Source organism: Nycticebus coucang, chromosome 10, assembly GCF_027406575.1.
Source record: "Nycticebus coucang isolate mNycCou1 chromosome 10, mNycCou1.pri, whole genome shotgun sequence".
Classification (NCBI taxonomy): domain Eukaryota; kingdom Metazoa; phylum Chordata; class Mammalia; order Primates; family Lorisidae; genus Nycticebus; species Nycticebus coucang.
This window is the reverse complement of record NC_069789.1, coordinates 119,059,994-119,075,779: the sequence shown is the minus strand read 5'-3', so window position 1 is coordinate 119,075,779 and position 15,786 is coordinate 119,059,994. Positions and strand designations below refer to the sequence as shown.

The following is a 15,786-nucleotide window of genomic DNA, read 5'->3' as shown; positions in this document are numbered from 1 at the left end:
TGCATTGAAATTATATATTGCTTTGGGTAGTATAGACATTTTAACAATATTGATTCTTCCCAGCCATGAGCATGGTATGTTTTTCCATTTGTTAATATTTTCAGCTATTTCTTTTCTTACAGTTTCATAGTTCTCTTTATAGAGATCTTTCACGTCCTTTGTTAGATAAATTCCCAAATATTTCATCTTCTTTGGCACTACTGTGAATGAGATAGAGTCCTTAACTGTTTTTTCAACTTGACTGTTGTTGGTATATATAAAGGCTACCGATTTATGAGTGTTGATTTTGTAACCTGAGACGCTGCTGTATTCCTTGATCACTTCTAAAAGTTTTGTAGTAGAGTCCCTAGTGTTTTCCAGATATACTATCATACCATCCGCGAAGAGCGAAAGTTTGATCTCTTCTGACCCTATATGGATACCCTTGATTGCCTTTTCTTCCCTAATTGCAGTGGCTAAAACTTCCATTACAATGTTAAAAAGCAATGGAGACAGTGGGCAGCCTTGTCTGGTTCCTGATCTCAGTGGAAATGATTCCAATTTAACTCCATTCAATATGATATTGGGTGTGGGTTTGCTGTAGATGGCCTCTATCAGTTTAAGAAATGTCCCTTCTATACCGATTTTCTGAAGTGTTCTGATCATGAAGGGATGCTGGATATTATCAAAAGCTTTTTCTGCATCGATTGAGAGAATCATATGGTCTTTGTTTTTTAATTTATGTGCTGAATTACATTTATAGATTTACATATACTGAACCAGCCTTGAGATCCTGGGATAAAACCGACTTGGTCATGATGTATAATTTGTTTGATGTGTTGCTGGATTCTGTTTGTTAGGATCTTGTTGAATATTTTTGCATCTATATTCATTAGTGATATCGGTCTATAATTTTCTTTTCTTGTTGGGTCTTTTCCTGGTTTGGGGATCAGGGTGATGTTTGCTTCATAGAACGTGTTGGGTAGTCTTCCTTCTTTTTCTACCTTTTGGAACAAGTTGAGTAATATAGGTACTAATTCCTCTTTAAAGGTTTGGTAGAATTCAGACGTGAAACCATCTGGTCCCGGGCTTTTCTTTTTAGGGAGGTTTTGTATGGTTGATGCTATTTCCGAACTTGATATGGGCCTGTTCAACATTTCCACTTGATTCTGGCTAAGTCTTGGAAGGTGACGTGCTTCCAAGTATTGGTCAATATCCTTCAGATTTTCATATTTCTGAGAATAAAGTTTCTTGTAATATTCATTAAGGATTTTTTTGATTTCTGAGGAGTCTGTTGTTATTTCATCTTTGTTGTTTCTGATTGAGATAGAGATTTTACTCTTTTTTTATTGATTAGGTTGGCCAAAGGTTTATCTATTTTATTGAGCTTTTCGAAAAACCAGCTTTTTGATTTATTGATCTGTTGTATTATTCTTTTGTTTTCAATTTCATTTAATTCTGCTCTAATTTTGGTTATTTCTTTTCTTCTACTGGGTTTGGGGTTGGAATGTTCTTCCTTTTCCAGTTGCTTGAGATGTCCCATTAAGTTGTTAACTTCCTCTCTTTCTGTTCTCTTGAGGAAGGCTTGTAGTGCTATAAATTTCCCTCTTAGAACTGCCTTTGCGGTGTCCCAGAGGTTCTGATAGTTCGTGTCTTCGTTGTTGGCGAAAAATTGGTGATTTCTTTCTTAATCTCGTCTCTGACCCAGCTATCCTTCAGCATAAGGTTATTTAACTTCCATGTTTTTGTATGAGTATGCAGATTCCTGTTGTTACTCAGTTCAAGTTTTATTCCATGGTGGTCCGAGAAGATGCATGGAATAATTTCTATTCCTTTAAATTTACTGAGGTTAGACTTGTGACCTAAGATGTGATCAGTTTTGGAGTAAGTTCCAAGGGCTGATGAGAAGTATGTGTATTCAGTTTTGTTGGGATGAAATGTTCTGTAGATGTCTGCTAAATCCAAATGTTGGATGGTTAGGTTTAAATCTAAGATTTCTTTGCTCAGCTTCTTGTTGGAGGATCAATCTAACACTGGCAAAGGAGTGTTGAAATCTCCGATTATGGAGCTGGAGGAAATCAAGTTGCTCATGTCTGTTAGAGTCTCTCTTATAAATTGAGGTGCATTCTGGTTGGGTGCATAGATATTAATAATTGAGATCTCATCATATTGAGTGTTACCCTTAACAAATATGAAGTGACCATTCTTGTCCTTCCTTACTTTTGTTGGTTTAAAGCCTATTGTATCTGCAAATAAAATTGCAACACCTGCTTTTTTCTGATTACCATTTGCCTGAAATATGGACAACCATCCTTTCACCCTGAATCTGTATTTGTCTTTTAAGTTAAGATGTGACTCTTGTATGCAACAAATATCTGGCCTGAGTTTTTGTATCCAATCAGCTAACTATGCCTCTTTCAAGGACAGTTTAAGCTGTTCACATTAATGGAGAATATTGATAAGTCTGAAGTTTTGGGTATCGAGTTTTTCAAAAGTCCAGTGGGCATTTTTAATCCTTTCACCAGTGTGGAAATTGGAGTTTGATCTGAAGTTTCTGAGTGAGTTTACTTTTGTGGTATAGGATTGGGTTGGTCATTATGGAGGATAGGTCTGAGAATATCCTGAAGAGCTGGTTTTATTATGGCAAATTTCTTCAACATATGAATGTCATTAAAGTATTTAATTTCTCCATCATAAATGAAACTCAATTTAGCTGGATACAAGATCCAGGATTGAAAGTTATTTTGCTTTAGGAGATTAAAAGTCGGTGACCACCCTCTTCTGGCTTGAAAAGTTTCAGCAGAGAGATCTGCAGTCATTCTAATATTCTTGCCTTTGAAGGTAATGGTTTTCTTTCTCCTGGCAGCTTTGAGGATTTTCTCCTTCATATTAACTTTAGTGAAGTTAACTATGATATGCCTGGGGGGTGTCTTATTGGGGTTGAGTCATGCTGGGGTTCTGAAGCTGTCTGCTATCTGAATTTCAGAATCTCTAGGCATGTCTGGAAAATTCTCTTTCATAATTTCATGCAGAAGGGCCTCTGTGCCTAGTGAGGCCACTTCATCTGTTTCTGTTGGATATTTGCCTTCTTCGAATTATCCCAGAGCTCTCGGACAGAATGATCCATTTTTGCTCTCCATTTCTCTTCCTCTTTGAGAGTTTGGGAGCATTCAAAGGCTTTATCTTCGATGTCAGAGATCCTTTCTTCTGCTTGCTCCATTCTGTTGCTGAGGGATTCTACTGTATTTTTCATATCTTTGAGGGCTGCAAATTCTTGCTTCAGTGTGTCTAAGTCTTTGGTGGTTTTGTCTTTAAATTTGTTAAATTCTTGAGACAGCTTTTGAATTTCTCCTTGAATTCCTAATTCCACTTTGTTAATCTTGTCTGCAATCCAAATTCTGAATTCAATTTCTGACATCTCAGCCAGTTGTTTATGAATGGGATCATCAATTGCATCTGCCATATCTTTCCTTGGGGGGGTTGATCTATTCTGGTTATTTATGTTACCGGAGTTTTTCTGCTAATTCCACCCCATGGTTGTTTTACTCCCTCTGATTTTTTTCTCCTGGGGCTTTGTTGAGGGCCTGTACAGTGTTGTGGCCTGAGAAACTGGGGCCCTGTCTGGTGTGGTGGGGCTAAGTGGTTCTGTCTTGTTTTCAGCTGGTTTCTGTTCCACCCTAGTGAAACAGACACTTTGGATTGAAGTCTCAGCTGTGGAGAAATAGCAGCAATTAAGTCACCCCACCCCCCACTGGCAAACAATTGGAAAAGAAAAATCAAACCTTCCTACCACCGTGCACCCAGGGCACAACCTGATTTGTCCTCAGGCGATTGGTTCAGTTCAAAAAGGTCCAAATCAATTGTCTCAGTCTGCGCCTGTCTCAGGTGAGAGAGTTTAAGAGGTCTCTGGGAACTGGATCACAGGGGTCTGGTGACTACTCTGGTGTGGCTTACTCCAGTGCTGCGTGGAGTCAGGAGAAGCCACCCAGCCAATAAATGAGTCTGGGAAGGTTGCTGCCTCCTTCCCCACCTTGCACCACTTCACATCCAGTCACTGATAGCCCTGCAGTTGGCTGACCCAGTTGCCTGTAGTGAATCGGTACTCCAAGAGTTTGTACCTGCCTGAATCGCAAGGAAGTCTGCCAGGCTGCTGAGCTCTGCCTCTCTCCAGCAGGAGGAGGTGAGGCCTGACAACCTCGGGCGCTTGATGAAGGTTGAGGGGTTTTCACTCAGGTCCAGTCTCGCCCCTGATTAATGTTACTGACAGAACAGAACAGAACAACTCTGTGGTTCCCCTGCAGAAGAGAAGTGAATTGAGCTCCAAATCAGCTTGTCTTTGCTCTTGTATTGTCTATAGCTGACGAGCCCCTGAGGGCCAGGTGCGTCTTAGGTTTAGTAAAGCGGACCTCTGGGTCAGCCCCACCCTGGGAGTTTCCCTGGTTTGCAAGTTGGAGTTGCCTCAGGCAAACTCAGAGTCTCTGGTTGCCCAGGGAGACAGGGGGTGTGGCTTCAGAATATTCGGTAGTGAGCTGTATTGCTAGCAAAACAGGGCTGCTGCTCCATGGCTCAGGCAACGGCTGCTCCGGTGTAGCTCCCCTCCTCCGCTCCCATACCCCAGAGTCTGCACCGACAGGCCGCAGCCCAGCTCTGTCTACACCCCTCGAGCAATCGCCCAAGGGTCTGGACCCCTGGGGGACAGGCCTCCAGACCTTGGAGCGACAGCAGAGGGGAGCGCTGGGAGCCTGGGGTTGCGGGCAGAGAACACACAGAGCTCTGCACAGTTCTATGCCTGGCTGTATCGTCACCAAAAGACGGCTGCTGCACCGTGCCTCAGGGAACTGCCACTCGGGTGCAGTTCCCTCTCCGCCCACCGACTGGGACTGGCCTGCAGACCCCAGTGTGAGTGAAGGAGAGCGCTGGGAGCTCAGAACTCCAGGTAGAGACTATATACAGTTTATACAGTTTTATGCCTGGCTGGAGGACGCCGTGGCACCCTAGTAGGGGAGGTAGGTCCAGTTTTTAGAGGGTCTCTCCCGTGGAGTGTAATGGGAAGACCTTTGAACTCTGACCAGTTGTTTGTGGGGCACTCTGAGCCGTTCTCATGGGGGAGGGGACTCCCATCTGCTTGGTGATGGATTTTGTACCTTTTGTTTGTATCCTTGTGGTCGCAGCTCGCCTCAGTGGGGTTGACATGTGTTCTACAACCTTCTCTCTTAGTGCAGCTCAAATCCACCAGGTTACTTGCTGAATTTTTGTCCTTTAACTCTCCTTCGGGACGGGAGTCTCTGTGGAAAGCTGGCTTCAGTCAGCCATCTTGTCTCCTCTCCCCCACCCCCGGTATTTTTTGTTGCAGTTGTCATTGTTGTTTAGCTGGAACAGGCTGGGTTCAAACCCGCCAACTTTGGTGTATGTGGCTGGTGCTGTAACCACTGTACTATGGGTGCCGAGCCTGGATAAAAATCTTATTGAACAAATTTTACAAACCTTTGATTTAAACAATTTTTGCAAAAGTATTTTCCTGCACCTCCACTTGACATATCATCTCTGGATTGAAAGAGAAATCACTTTGTTTTAAGTGCACGTAATCAGCAAATTTAAATATTACAGAAGAGGAAGAGTTAATAGATTAAGAAATGGTGGAGGATTGCAATGAAAATATTCAACATTTAATATTTGACAATGTTTAAATAAAACCTTTTGGTTATCTCTCAAGGGTGAATTTCCAAATATTGCAAAAAGCAATAGAAACACTTCTTCCATTCTCAACATATTTGTGTGAAGGGAGCTTTTTATGCAATTAATATTATAAACAAAAACTGATCATGGCTAGAATCCTTGGAAAAAGATTTAAGAGTATGCTTATACAGAATTTACCTTGCAAAGAAGATATTCTAAAAAAAATTAAGCTCAGATATCTCATTAAATGTTAAATTATAATAAACAGAAAATAAATATAAGTAAGTTTTTAAAGAATTTTAGTTGTTGAAGCTGGGCCCGGCAGGTTGTCGGCTGCCGGACAGTGCTGAGCCCAGCATGCTGCACGGCCACCTTGGCTCTGCAGGGAACATGTGCACAGATGTCTGCCTTTGCCCAAAGGTGCTTATTTGCGTTGAGGTCAAGGCCCTCTGTAGACTGGAGCGGCTTTGACCCAGCACTGCTGGAGTTCCTGATGTGCCCGCTCTCCAAGAAGCCACTCAGATACGAAGCATCAACAAATGAATTGATTAATAAATAGCTGGGAATATCCTGTTCAATCATTGATGGGATTCCTAATTATGATACCACAGGCAGCTAGGATGACATGTCAAAGTAAGAAGCAAGAAGAAATTGAGCAGCACTAGGCCATAATTTTTTTTTTAAAGCACTACAGCAACTAAATTTTCTTAATACTGTATACCTTTTAAAGCAGGGTGGGGGGTAATAAGTGGAGGAGAAGAATGTTTGTCTCTTCCTACATTGACTGTTCTTATTCCACTGATCACTGTAGCAGGACTGTTCTACTCAGCCTCTGTGGAAGAAAACTTCCCACACGGCTGCACTAGCCCAGCCAGTCTTTATTTTGACAGTCTTCTCCTGCCCATCACCTTACCAGCGTATATGTTCTTCCACCTTTGGACTTGGATGGTTATTAAACTTTTCTGGCATAATTAATGGAAGGAGAGCCAAGATAGTATACTGATAAGCCTTGGGTGTCTATCTTTGAAAGCTGAACTGAGTGGAAACACTGGAGACCCATTTAGGTTTCAGGACAGATGCTTTTGCCTTGCTTATATCAGGCTTAGGACTCTGGGCGGCTTACGCTACACAAGTTTCTTGTATTATACCCTTGTTCTGCCCTTGTTTTTTGAAGGTTCTGACTTATAACTCCTGTATCAGGAGAAAGATTTTGGCAGTGTCTTGTTGGAGATTAACACATCTGATGACTATTTCTTATTCATCTAAAATTTAGTCATTTGAAATTTTGTATAGCTTCAAGGTATTAGATAAAGTCACAGGATCTATGTTGGAATGGTTGTAGAGAAATGCATTTGCACTATTGTGATATAAAATCATAAAATAAAATGGAAATTTTGTGTACTTAGAAAAGTTTTAGTTATCTTTTTCTTATAACTTATAATAAATTGTTTATTTTTTGTCCACAATGGTGCCAAATGTTTGTGTTAATAAGTAAATCAAAAAAGTTATGTATTTTTTTAACTTTTTTTGGATCAACATAATTTAAGTGTGCTGCAGAAGTTGAACTATAGATGCAAGTGTGACCTGAGATACAAAAAAAAGTTGGAAAAATACTGAAATAGAGTTTCTACCGGGTGTCTGTTAGCAAGAGAAGATGGGTGGGAGAGCGAGAGGGAGAGAGTAGGGGAGGGTATGCTCATTCTGTCTCATAAATTCTATAAGCTTTCTTCATTCTTTTTCCTTTTTTCTCCTCTGTATCTTTTTTTCTTATTTTCTTATTTTTTTTAGAGACAGAATCTCACTTTGTCACCCTCAGTAGAGTGCTATGATGTCACAGCTCACAGCAACCTCCAGCTCTTGGGCTTATGCGATTCTCTTGCCTCAGCCTCCCGAGCAGCTGGGACTATAGGTGTCCGCCACAACACCCAACTACTTTTTTTTTTTTTTTGTAGAGACAGAGTCTCACCTTATTGCCCTCGGTAGAGTGCTGTGGCATCACACAGCTCACAGCAACCTCCAAATCCTTGGGCTTAGGCGATTCTCTTGACTCAGACTCCTGAGTAGCTGGGACTACAGGTGCCCGCCACAACGCCCGGCTATTTTTTTGTTGCAGTTTGGCCGGGGCTGGGTTTGAACCCGCCACCCTCGGCATATGGGGCCGGCACCTTACCTGCTGAGCCACAGGCGCTGCCCACCGACTACTTTTTTTGTTGTTGTTGTTGCAGTTTGGCTGGGGCCAGGTTTGAACCCACCACCCTTGCTATATGAGGCCAGCTCCCTACTCACTGAGCCACAGGTGCCGCCCAGCTCTGTGTATTTTCAAATAACCTGTCTGTAAGTTCACAGATTTTTTTTTTCCTGATCAGTTCTGCTGTTTATACCATCTATTTATTGCATGTAAAACTGTGTTTATTGTACATTTTTAGCCCCAGATTTTGTGTTTGTTTTTTTAAAAATTATTTCAATCTTTCTGTTACTACAAAGCTGCAGTCTCCATAGTGTTATTGCATCATTGAAGTTATAATTAGTCCTGCATTTCCTCTGTAAGTTAATTCTGGCAAAAAAAAAAATTATTATTCAATACAAATTACCTTAACCAAATTTTTTCTTTTCTTTTTTTTTTTTTTGCAGTTTTTTTTTTGGCCAGGGCTGGGTTTGAAACCTGGCACCTTCAGCATATGGGGCCGGCACCCTACCCCCTTGAGCCACAGGCATGTCCCAAAATTTTTGATGTAAGTGAAATATATGTTGCAGAAAATCATTTCCTATGAGTAGTTTTGACCATTGAAGATATTTCCAGCTAAGTGAACGGGAGAGTAAACTTTTAGGAGAATGAAGAATTAGGCACTAGGTCTGTTCAAAATTCACAGTCTCACTTAGCTTATCAAAACAGGGTTATATTTAATTATTAAATGGTCAACTCATTTCTAATTATATAAGCCTCATATGCTGTAAGTTTCTTGTCCTCAGGGTAAGAATATGTCCTGTAGTATGATGAAATAAGCCTTGAGTCCCGGCTGATGGGAATATTGCAGATTTTTTTTTTTTCCTATTTTCAAGGCTTGGAAAAAATGATTCTGCTTTTTGTATGGAACTAGAAAAAAAAACGTATAGCTAAGGCAGTTCTTAGTAATAAAAACAAAGCTGGGTTAACACCATACCAGATTTTAGGCTATACTACAAAGCCATAGTGGTCAAGACAGCATGGTACTGGCACAAAAATAGAGACATAGACATTAGGAATCAAATAGAAAACCAGGAAAGGAAACCAACAACTTGCAACCACCTAATCTTCGATTAACCAAACAAGAACATCCACTGGGGGAAAGACTCCCTATTCAATAAATGATGCTGGGAAAAATGGATATCCACATGAAAAAGACTGAAACTGGACCCACACCTTTCTCCACTCACAAAAATTGATTGAAGATGGATAAAGGACTTAAATTTAAGGCAGGAAATGATAAAAATCCTCAAAGAAAGCATAGGAAAAACACTGGAAGATATTGGCCTGGGGAAAGACTTTATGAAGAAAACTGCCATGGCAATAGCAACAACAACAATAATAAACAAATGGGATTTAATTAAACTGAAAAGCTTCTGTACAACTAAGGAGACAACAACAAAAGTAAATAGACAACCTACACAATGGGAAAGGATATTTGCATATTCTGAATCAAACAATAGCTTAAAAACTAGGATCTATGCAGAATTTAACTTAATCCACAAGAAAAAAACCAACAATCCCATACGTCAATGGGGAAGAGAGATGAACAGAACCTTCTCTAAAGAAGACAGGAATGGCTAACAATCATGAAAAAATGCTCATCATTCCTAATTATTAGAGAAATGCAAATTAAAACCACCCTGACATATCATCTAACCCCAGTTAGAATGGCCCATAAAACAAAATCTCAAAACTGCAGATGCTGGCGTGGATGTGAAGAGAAAGGAACACTTTCTTTCTTTTTTTTTTTTTACACAGTCTCAGTGTGTCACCCTCGGTAGAGTGTCGTGGTTTCACAGCTCACAGCAACTTCAAACTCTTGGGCTTAAGCGATTCTCTTGCCTTAGCCTCCCAAATAGCTGGGACTACAGCCACCGGCCACAATACCTGGCTATTTTTTGTTGCAGTTGTCATTGTTGTTTGGCAGGCCCTGGGCTGTCAGCTCTGGTGTATGTGGCCGGCGCCTTAGCCACTGAGCGACAGGTGCCGAGCCCACAAACTTTGCAATGCTTAGAAAATTCCCAAGAATTTTCTTCCCATAGTGCTCATTCCAGCCTCCATGTTCTGAGCATTTTCCCCAAGATGCGCCTTGACAGCTCCCTGAGATGGGTATTATCACCTCTGTTTTAATAGATGAGGAAACAGAGTCACAGGGCATGTCACTGGGGACTCTGAGCATCTAAAGGTGGGTGTTGATAGATCTTTCAGTACATTGTTTTTCTGCCATGTCTAATCTGTCCTTAATCTCGCACAGTAAATTTTCCATGGCACCGGTAAGGTGGGCCAGGTCTATAACTTTCAGTTAGGTCAGCTTTGCACCTTTCATCTCATTCATTTCTTTCGTTTCATCCTATTATATTCATGTTTCCCTTGAAATACTTCAGCACACTGATAACATTTGTTACAGCTATCTGAAAGTCCTTGTTTACTGAGAAGGAAACCATCTTTACCTCCCCATCCTCTTGGCTTAGGTTGGGGTCTGAGCTCAGTGTGACAAACACCAACATTTCTTGGGGATCTTGACTAGAAACTTTTTCCTCAGTTGTAGAGAAAGAAAAAGTGAGAAAGGCCAGGCACTGTGACTCAGGCCTGTAATCCTAGCACTCTGGGAGGCTGAGGAGGGAGGATCACTTGAACTCAGGAGTTTGAGACCAGCCTGGGCAAGAACAAGACCCTGTCTCTACTAAAAATTGAAAAACTAGGGCATCGCCTGTGGCTCAGTGAGTAGGGTGCCAGCCCCATATGCTGAGGGTGGCGGGTTCAAACCCAGCCCCGGCCAAACTGCAACAAAAAAATAGCCGGGCGTTGTGGCGGGCGCCTGTAGTCCCAGCTGCTCGGGAGGCTGAGGCAAAAGAATCACGTAAGCCCAAGAGCTGGAGGTTGCTGTGAGCCGTGTGACACCATGGCACTCTACCGAGGGCAGTAAAGTGAGACTCTATTTCTACAAAAAAAAAAAAAAAAAAATTGAAAAACTATTGGGGCGTTTTGGCAGGTGCCTGTAGTCTCAGCTACTAGAGAAGCTGAGGCAAAGGGTCCCTAAAGCCAAAGAGTTTGAGGTTGCTGTGAACTATGGTGGCCAGGGCACTCTGCCCAGGGTGGTAGAGAGAAACTCTTTCTAAAAAAAAAAAAAAACAGAAAGAAAGAAAGGGAAAAGAAAAAAGAAAAAGGTAAGGAATTATGAGACAGATGAGAAGATTAAAAAGTTTTGAATTGTCCAGAGATAAAACAATAAGGCAAAATGTGCTATTCAAGCTCCTGGTATCACTCACCCCTTACTTTGGTCATAACAAATTAGGGCCTTTTACCTGGGATAGATCCAGGAGGTGGGGAATGAAGGACACTGGGACTTCACACCTAGAACCTTCAACTTCACAAGAAACTTCCTCTGGGGACCAGAGGACTCCACGCAGCAGAGGTCAAAGCAGGGCCAGAAGGCGCAGTGGGGTCCACAGATGTGGGTCTGGTTCCGGGCCAAGACGGTGTCATCCATGCAGTGCTGCCCCAAGGGGTTGTAGATCCCGTCCCTATGCCTGGCTGCTGGCTGGCACAGCCACAGCCCTGAGCCAACAGGAACATCTGGGGCAGACATTGTTGGTGAGCATCCAAGGGGCAACAGAAACTCAGTTCCCAGCCTTTGTTCCCAAGGGCACCTCCTTCCTCGTCATTCTTCCTTGTCCTTGTCCTTACCCGTGGTTCCCTTTGACCACTGGAGGAGGAAGATGGTTATGCAGCAGTTACTGTGGGGGAAGGAAGCAGGGCTGAGAATGTGACAAGTCTGGGCAAAGGGGAGGATTGCAGGGTTTAAAGGTGGGGAGTATCTTTTGGGGCTCTGCCAGCACAGGCTCCGTTTAGGCAGGCCCCAGGCAGCCTGCCTAGTCAGTCTTGGAGGTGATTAGGTAGGAAAGAGGAGGGAATGAAACAAGGAGAAATGAATTAAGTTGAAGTTTGGGAGCTACAGGGGGGATGAGATGATGTTTGGCTCTGGGGTCCTCTTTACCCAAGGTGCAGCATCGTGGCATCTTCACTCCGGAGGGGGCTCTAGGACTGTGGTTCTCACCCTGTGGGTCGCGACCCACAGGAACTGTATTAAAGGGTTGCAGCATTAGGAAGGTTGAGAACCACTGCTCTGGGAGGATTGGAAGGAGACAGGTAAAGGGCTGGAACATTTTTTTTTTTTTTTTTTGGCCAGGGCTGGGTTTGAACCTGCCACCTCCGGCATATGGGGCAGGCACCCTACTCCTTTGAGCCACAGGCACCGCCCTAAAGGGCTGGAACTTTGATCAGTGGGTGTGGATAATGCTACATCCAATTTCTCAAGGACATTCTTTGAGAATCACATAGTCTCAGAATCTTTAGGAGGAGACTGGGTGGTGTGAGTGACCCCAAATCTTGGGGGTTGTTCTAGATCTCAGGGTGAATGAATCAGGTTAGTCTTACCCCAAGTTGAGGTTCTAAGAATTTTCTGGCCCAGGCACTGATGATTGGAAAGTAACTCCCAAGTTCTAATCAGAAAGAATTTGGCTACTTGCCATCTGGTTTCAAGTTCCTTTTTGCTTCTACTCTATTTCCCAAACATGATGTCTCTAGAAATGCCATGGGGACTCTCTGTCAAATCACCATCCCACCACTGTGGAGCCATTAGAGTTAGAGTGTGGTCTGGAAACCCCACAAAGGGCCAGGCATGGTGGCTCACACCTGTAGTCCTAGCACTCTGGGAGGCTGAGGTGGGTGGATTGCTTGAGCTTAGGAGTTTGAGACCAGCCTGAGCAAGAGGAAGATCCAGTCTCCACTAAAAATAGAAAAATTAGCTGAGCATTGCAGCAGGTGTCTGGAGTCCCAGCTACACGGGAGACTGAGGCAGGAGGATTGCTTGAACCCAGGAATTTGGTGGCTGTGTAGGCTAGAGCTAGTGGCATGGACAGGTATGGCTGTGGTTGCTAGTGTGGGCTGGCAAAGGAAGGCAGGGGTAGCTGGATTTGTGTGCACTGCTGTGTGGGCTGGCGCTTGTGGCATGTACATGGGTGGCTACCAGGGCAAGATATGGGTGCATACACGGGTTTGGGGAGCTGTGCCATTGGTAGGTAGCATTCGTGGGCACATACACAGTGGCTGCAGTGGGCTCCAGGGCCAAGGTGTCTGCAGCAGCCCCTTTGTAAAGTCTTCCAAATTCTTTAAAAGGTTTTAGAAGACATTGGGTTTCATGACCAATTGGTGCTGATTTAATATGTAGATGACCTGTTCCTGGCCTCTCTCCAGTGTGGAAACATGCCACTGTCATCGTGCTTCCATACCAGCTTGTAATGGACACATGTCTACCAGGAACCCACTGTCTAGGATGGGATATGTCAGTGGGATTTTGACATCTCTTCACTTCAGGATAAAAACCATTTTTCATGCCCCCAGAATGGCCACAGTTTTACCAATGCATTCCTTTCCAGGCACCAGGGTTTCAATCTTTCCAGGAAAACCAAGGTTACTTAAAGAGGATTTGGCTCAGCGCCTGTAGCACACCTGCTAGGGGGCCAGCCACTTACACCAGAGCTGGTGGGTTTGAACCCAACCAGAGCCTGCCAAACAACAACCACAACCAAAAAATAGCTAGGCATTGTGGTGGGCGTGTGTAGTCCCAGCTACTTGGGAGGCTGAGGCAAGAAAATCGCTTAAGCCCAAGAGTTTGAGGTTGCCGTGAGAGCTGTAACGCCATGGTTCTCTACCGAGGGCAACATAGTGAGACTGTCTCAAACAAACAAACAAACAAACAAACATGTAAAGAGGAATTAGTAGCCACAGGACAGCCAGGGAGGAAACTGAGAAGTCAGGTGTTAGCAGCAGCAGGCTGTTGAGACACAGGAAGGAGGTTTCTGTAAATGGACCATACTTGGCCTGCCCAGAGGTGGCTGAAGTCATAGCAGAGACTTATTTCTACAAGAGATATTGCCAAATGCAGATAAAGGCATAGGCCCAGCGCAGTGGCTCATGTAAGCCCAGCACTTTGGGAGCCTGAGGCAAGAGGAACATTTGAGACCAGGAGTATAAAACCAATCTGGGCAACATAGTGAGACCCCACCTCTGAAAAAATAATTAGCCATGTGTAGTGGTGCATGTCTATAGTCCTACCCACTTGGGAGGCTAAGACAGGAAGCTTGCTTGAGCCCAGAAGTTCAAGGCTGCAGTGAGCTATGATTGTAGCACTGTAGTGCAGCCTGGGCAACAGAGTGAGACACTGTGCCTAAAAAATAAATAAGTAAAATAAAAAAGGGGGAGAAAAAATCTTTGGTTGCCTTTTCCACTCATCTAATATTTCATTCTCCTTCCAGGATCTCATATTGGCTAAACCCACACAGTAGAATTGACTGCAGAGCCTGGTAAACAAAACCTGCAAGGTTGGCCTCTCCTAAAATCCAAAATGCCACTTGGGTGCGGTGACTCACATCTGTAATCCTAGCACTCAAGGAGGCCAAGGCAGGAAGATTGCTTGAGAATTTTGAAACCAGCCTGAGCAAGAGTGAGATCCTAGCTCTACTAAAAATAGAAAAATTGGGTGGATACCTGTAGTCCCAGATACTCCGGAAGCCAAGGCAGGAGGATGACTTGAGCCCAAGACTTTTAGGTTGCTGTGAGCTAGTTTGATGCCACAGCACTCTAGCCTGGGCAATAGTGTGAGACTGTCCCCCGCCCAAAAAAAAAAAAAATCCAAAATGCCAACTTAAAAGTAACTTAGGGATGTTACTGGATAAAGAGGGTACGGCCGCCTGTCACTGTCAGCCAATAAGCAGAGATGGGGATAGGTCCACAAAACTTTGTCAGAAGGCTGGCATTCTGGAGAACAGTGACAGCACAGCAGCCTCTCCAAGACTGTTCTGTTCTTTTCATTTCCAAAATCACATTTTAAAAAACCATGTTAACAAAAAAAAAAAACATGTTAACTCTTATCTTAAACAACAATAATCAGCATAACCCATGACCCATAATACATAGTCAACATAACCCAGGACCCCAAACATTCCAATTCAAAGGTTAATCTTCCAAATCAATTGCCCTAAACTACTCAAGATATACACTTTTAGGTTAAAACTGAATTTACAAAACAACAAGAATGGGAGACATGAGGTGAATGTCATGTAGGACCTAAACCCAGCAGACGAGCTGTGTAGTCTCAGCCCTCACCTGAATGACTCATCTCATTCTCACTCTATGTGGTTTTAGGAAAAAGACTTTATTTCCTACAAAGGGTTATAATCTGCAGGCTGGCCACTGGGACAGAATGAAAAGCATAAATTCCAGTAGAAACCAGAGAGGCACTTTTGCGGAGGAAGGAAGAGGAGTTTATGCTGAGCAGATTGGGTTGGCTGAACATACATATTCAATAGGTCACTATTGAATAGGAAGATCCATGAAGTGAGGGTTGCATGTGAGTCGGTTGAATGTATGTGTGTTACATACAATCTGTGTTCACTTTGGGGTGGAGACTTACCATTTAAATGTTATCACATTAAGCCCTTTATGTCAAAAAGTGAAGCAAGGACACAAAAGCACTTGTGTTCAGCCTCTGTAAATCAATCAGAAGTAGTCCATGGTCTCTAGTCTTCTTATCAGGAGAAAGTTACTGAAACCAGTCTCTTGTCTGAAGGGGAGTCTGAAGGAAACTTGGCCTTGTCCCCTAGGTTGGTTCACTGAAAAGATCAACTCACAGTTATGGTAGATTAATAAGAGAAAGGTTTATTTCCTTTCCTCCATGCACATGGAGGGAACCACAAGAATGATTTCCCAAAGTTTCAGTGATATTCAGTGGCTTTTTTTTTTAATTTTTAATTTCAGTTTGCTTGTTCATTCTTCTTTGTTTGAAGTACTCCTTTGTTGTTGATTTTCTTCTTCCTCTGGCCATGCTGGCTGTTTTTGATATT

At 43.0% G+C, this 15,786-nt stretch overlaps 1 protein-coding gene across 1 annotated transcript; it reads left to right on the top strand.

Annotated features, from left to right (window-relative positions):
- The first annotated feature begins 6,275 nt into the window (after nt 1-6,275).
- Nucleotides 6,276-6,630, top strand: LOC128596572 (phosphatidylinositol N-acetylglucosaminyltransferase subunit Y-like). Its single transcript, XM_053606150.1, has 2 exons — nt 6,276-6,288; nt 6,389-6,630. Exons 1-2 carry the CDS (start codon nt 6,276-6,278, stop codon nt 6,628-6,630), a joined length of 255 nt encoding a protein of 84 aa, XP_053462125.1.
- Nucleotides 6,631-15,786: the final 9,156 nt, after the last annotated feature.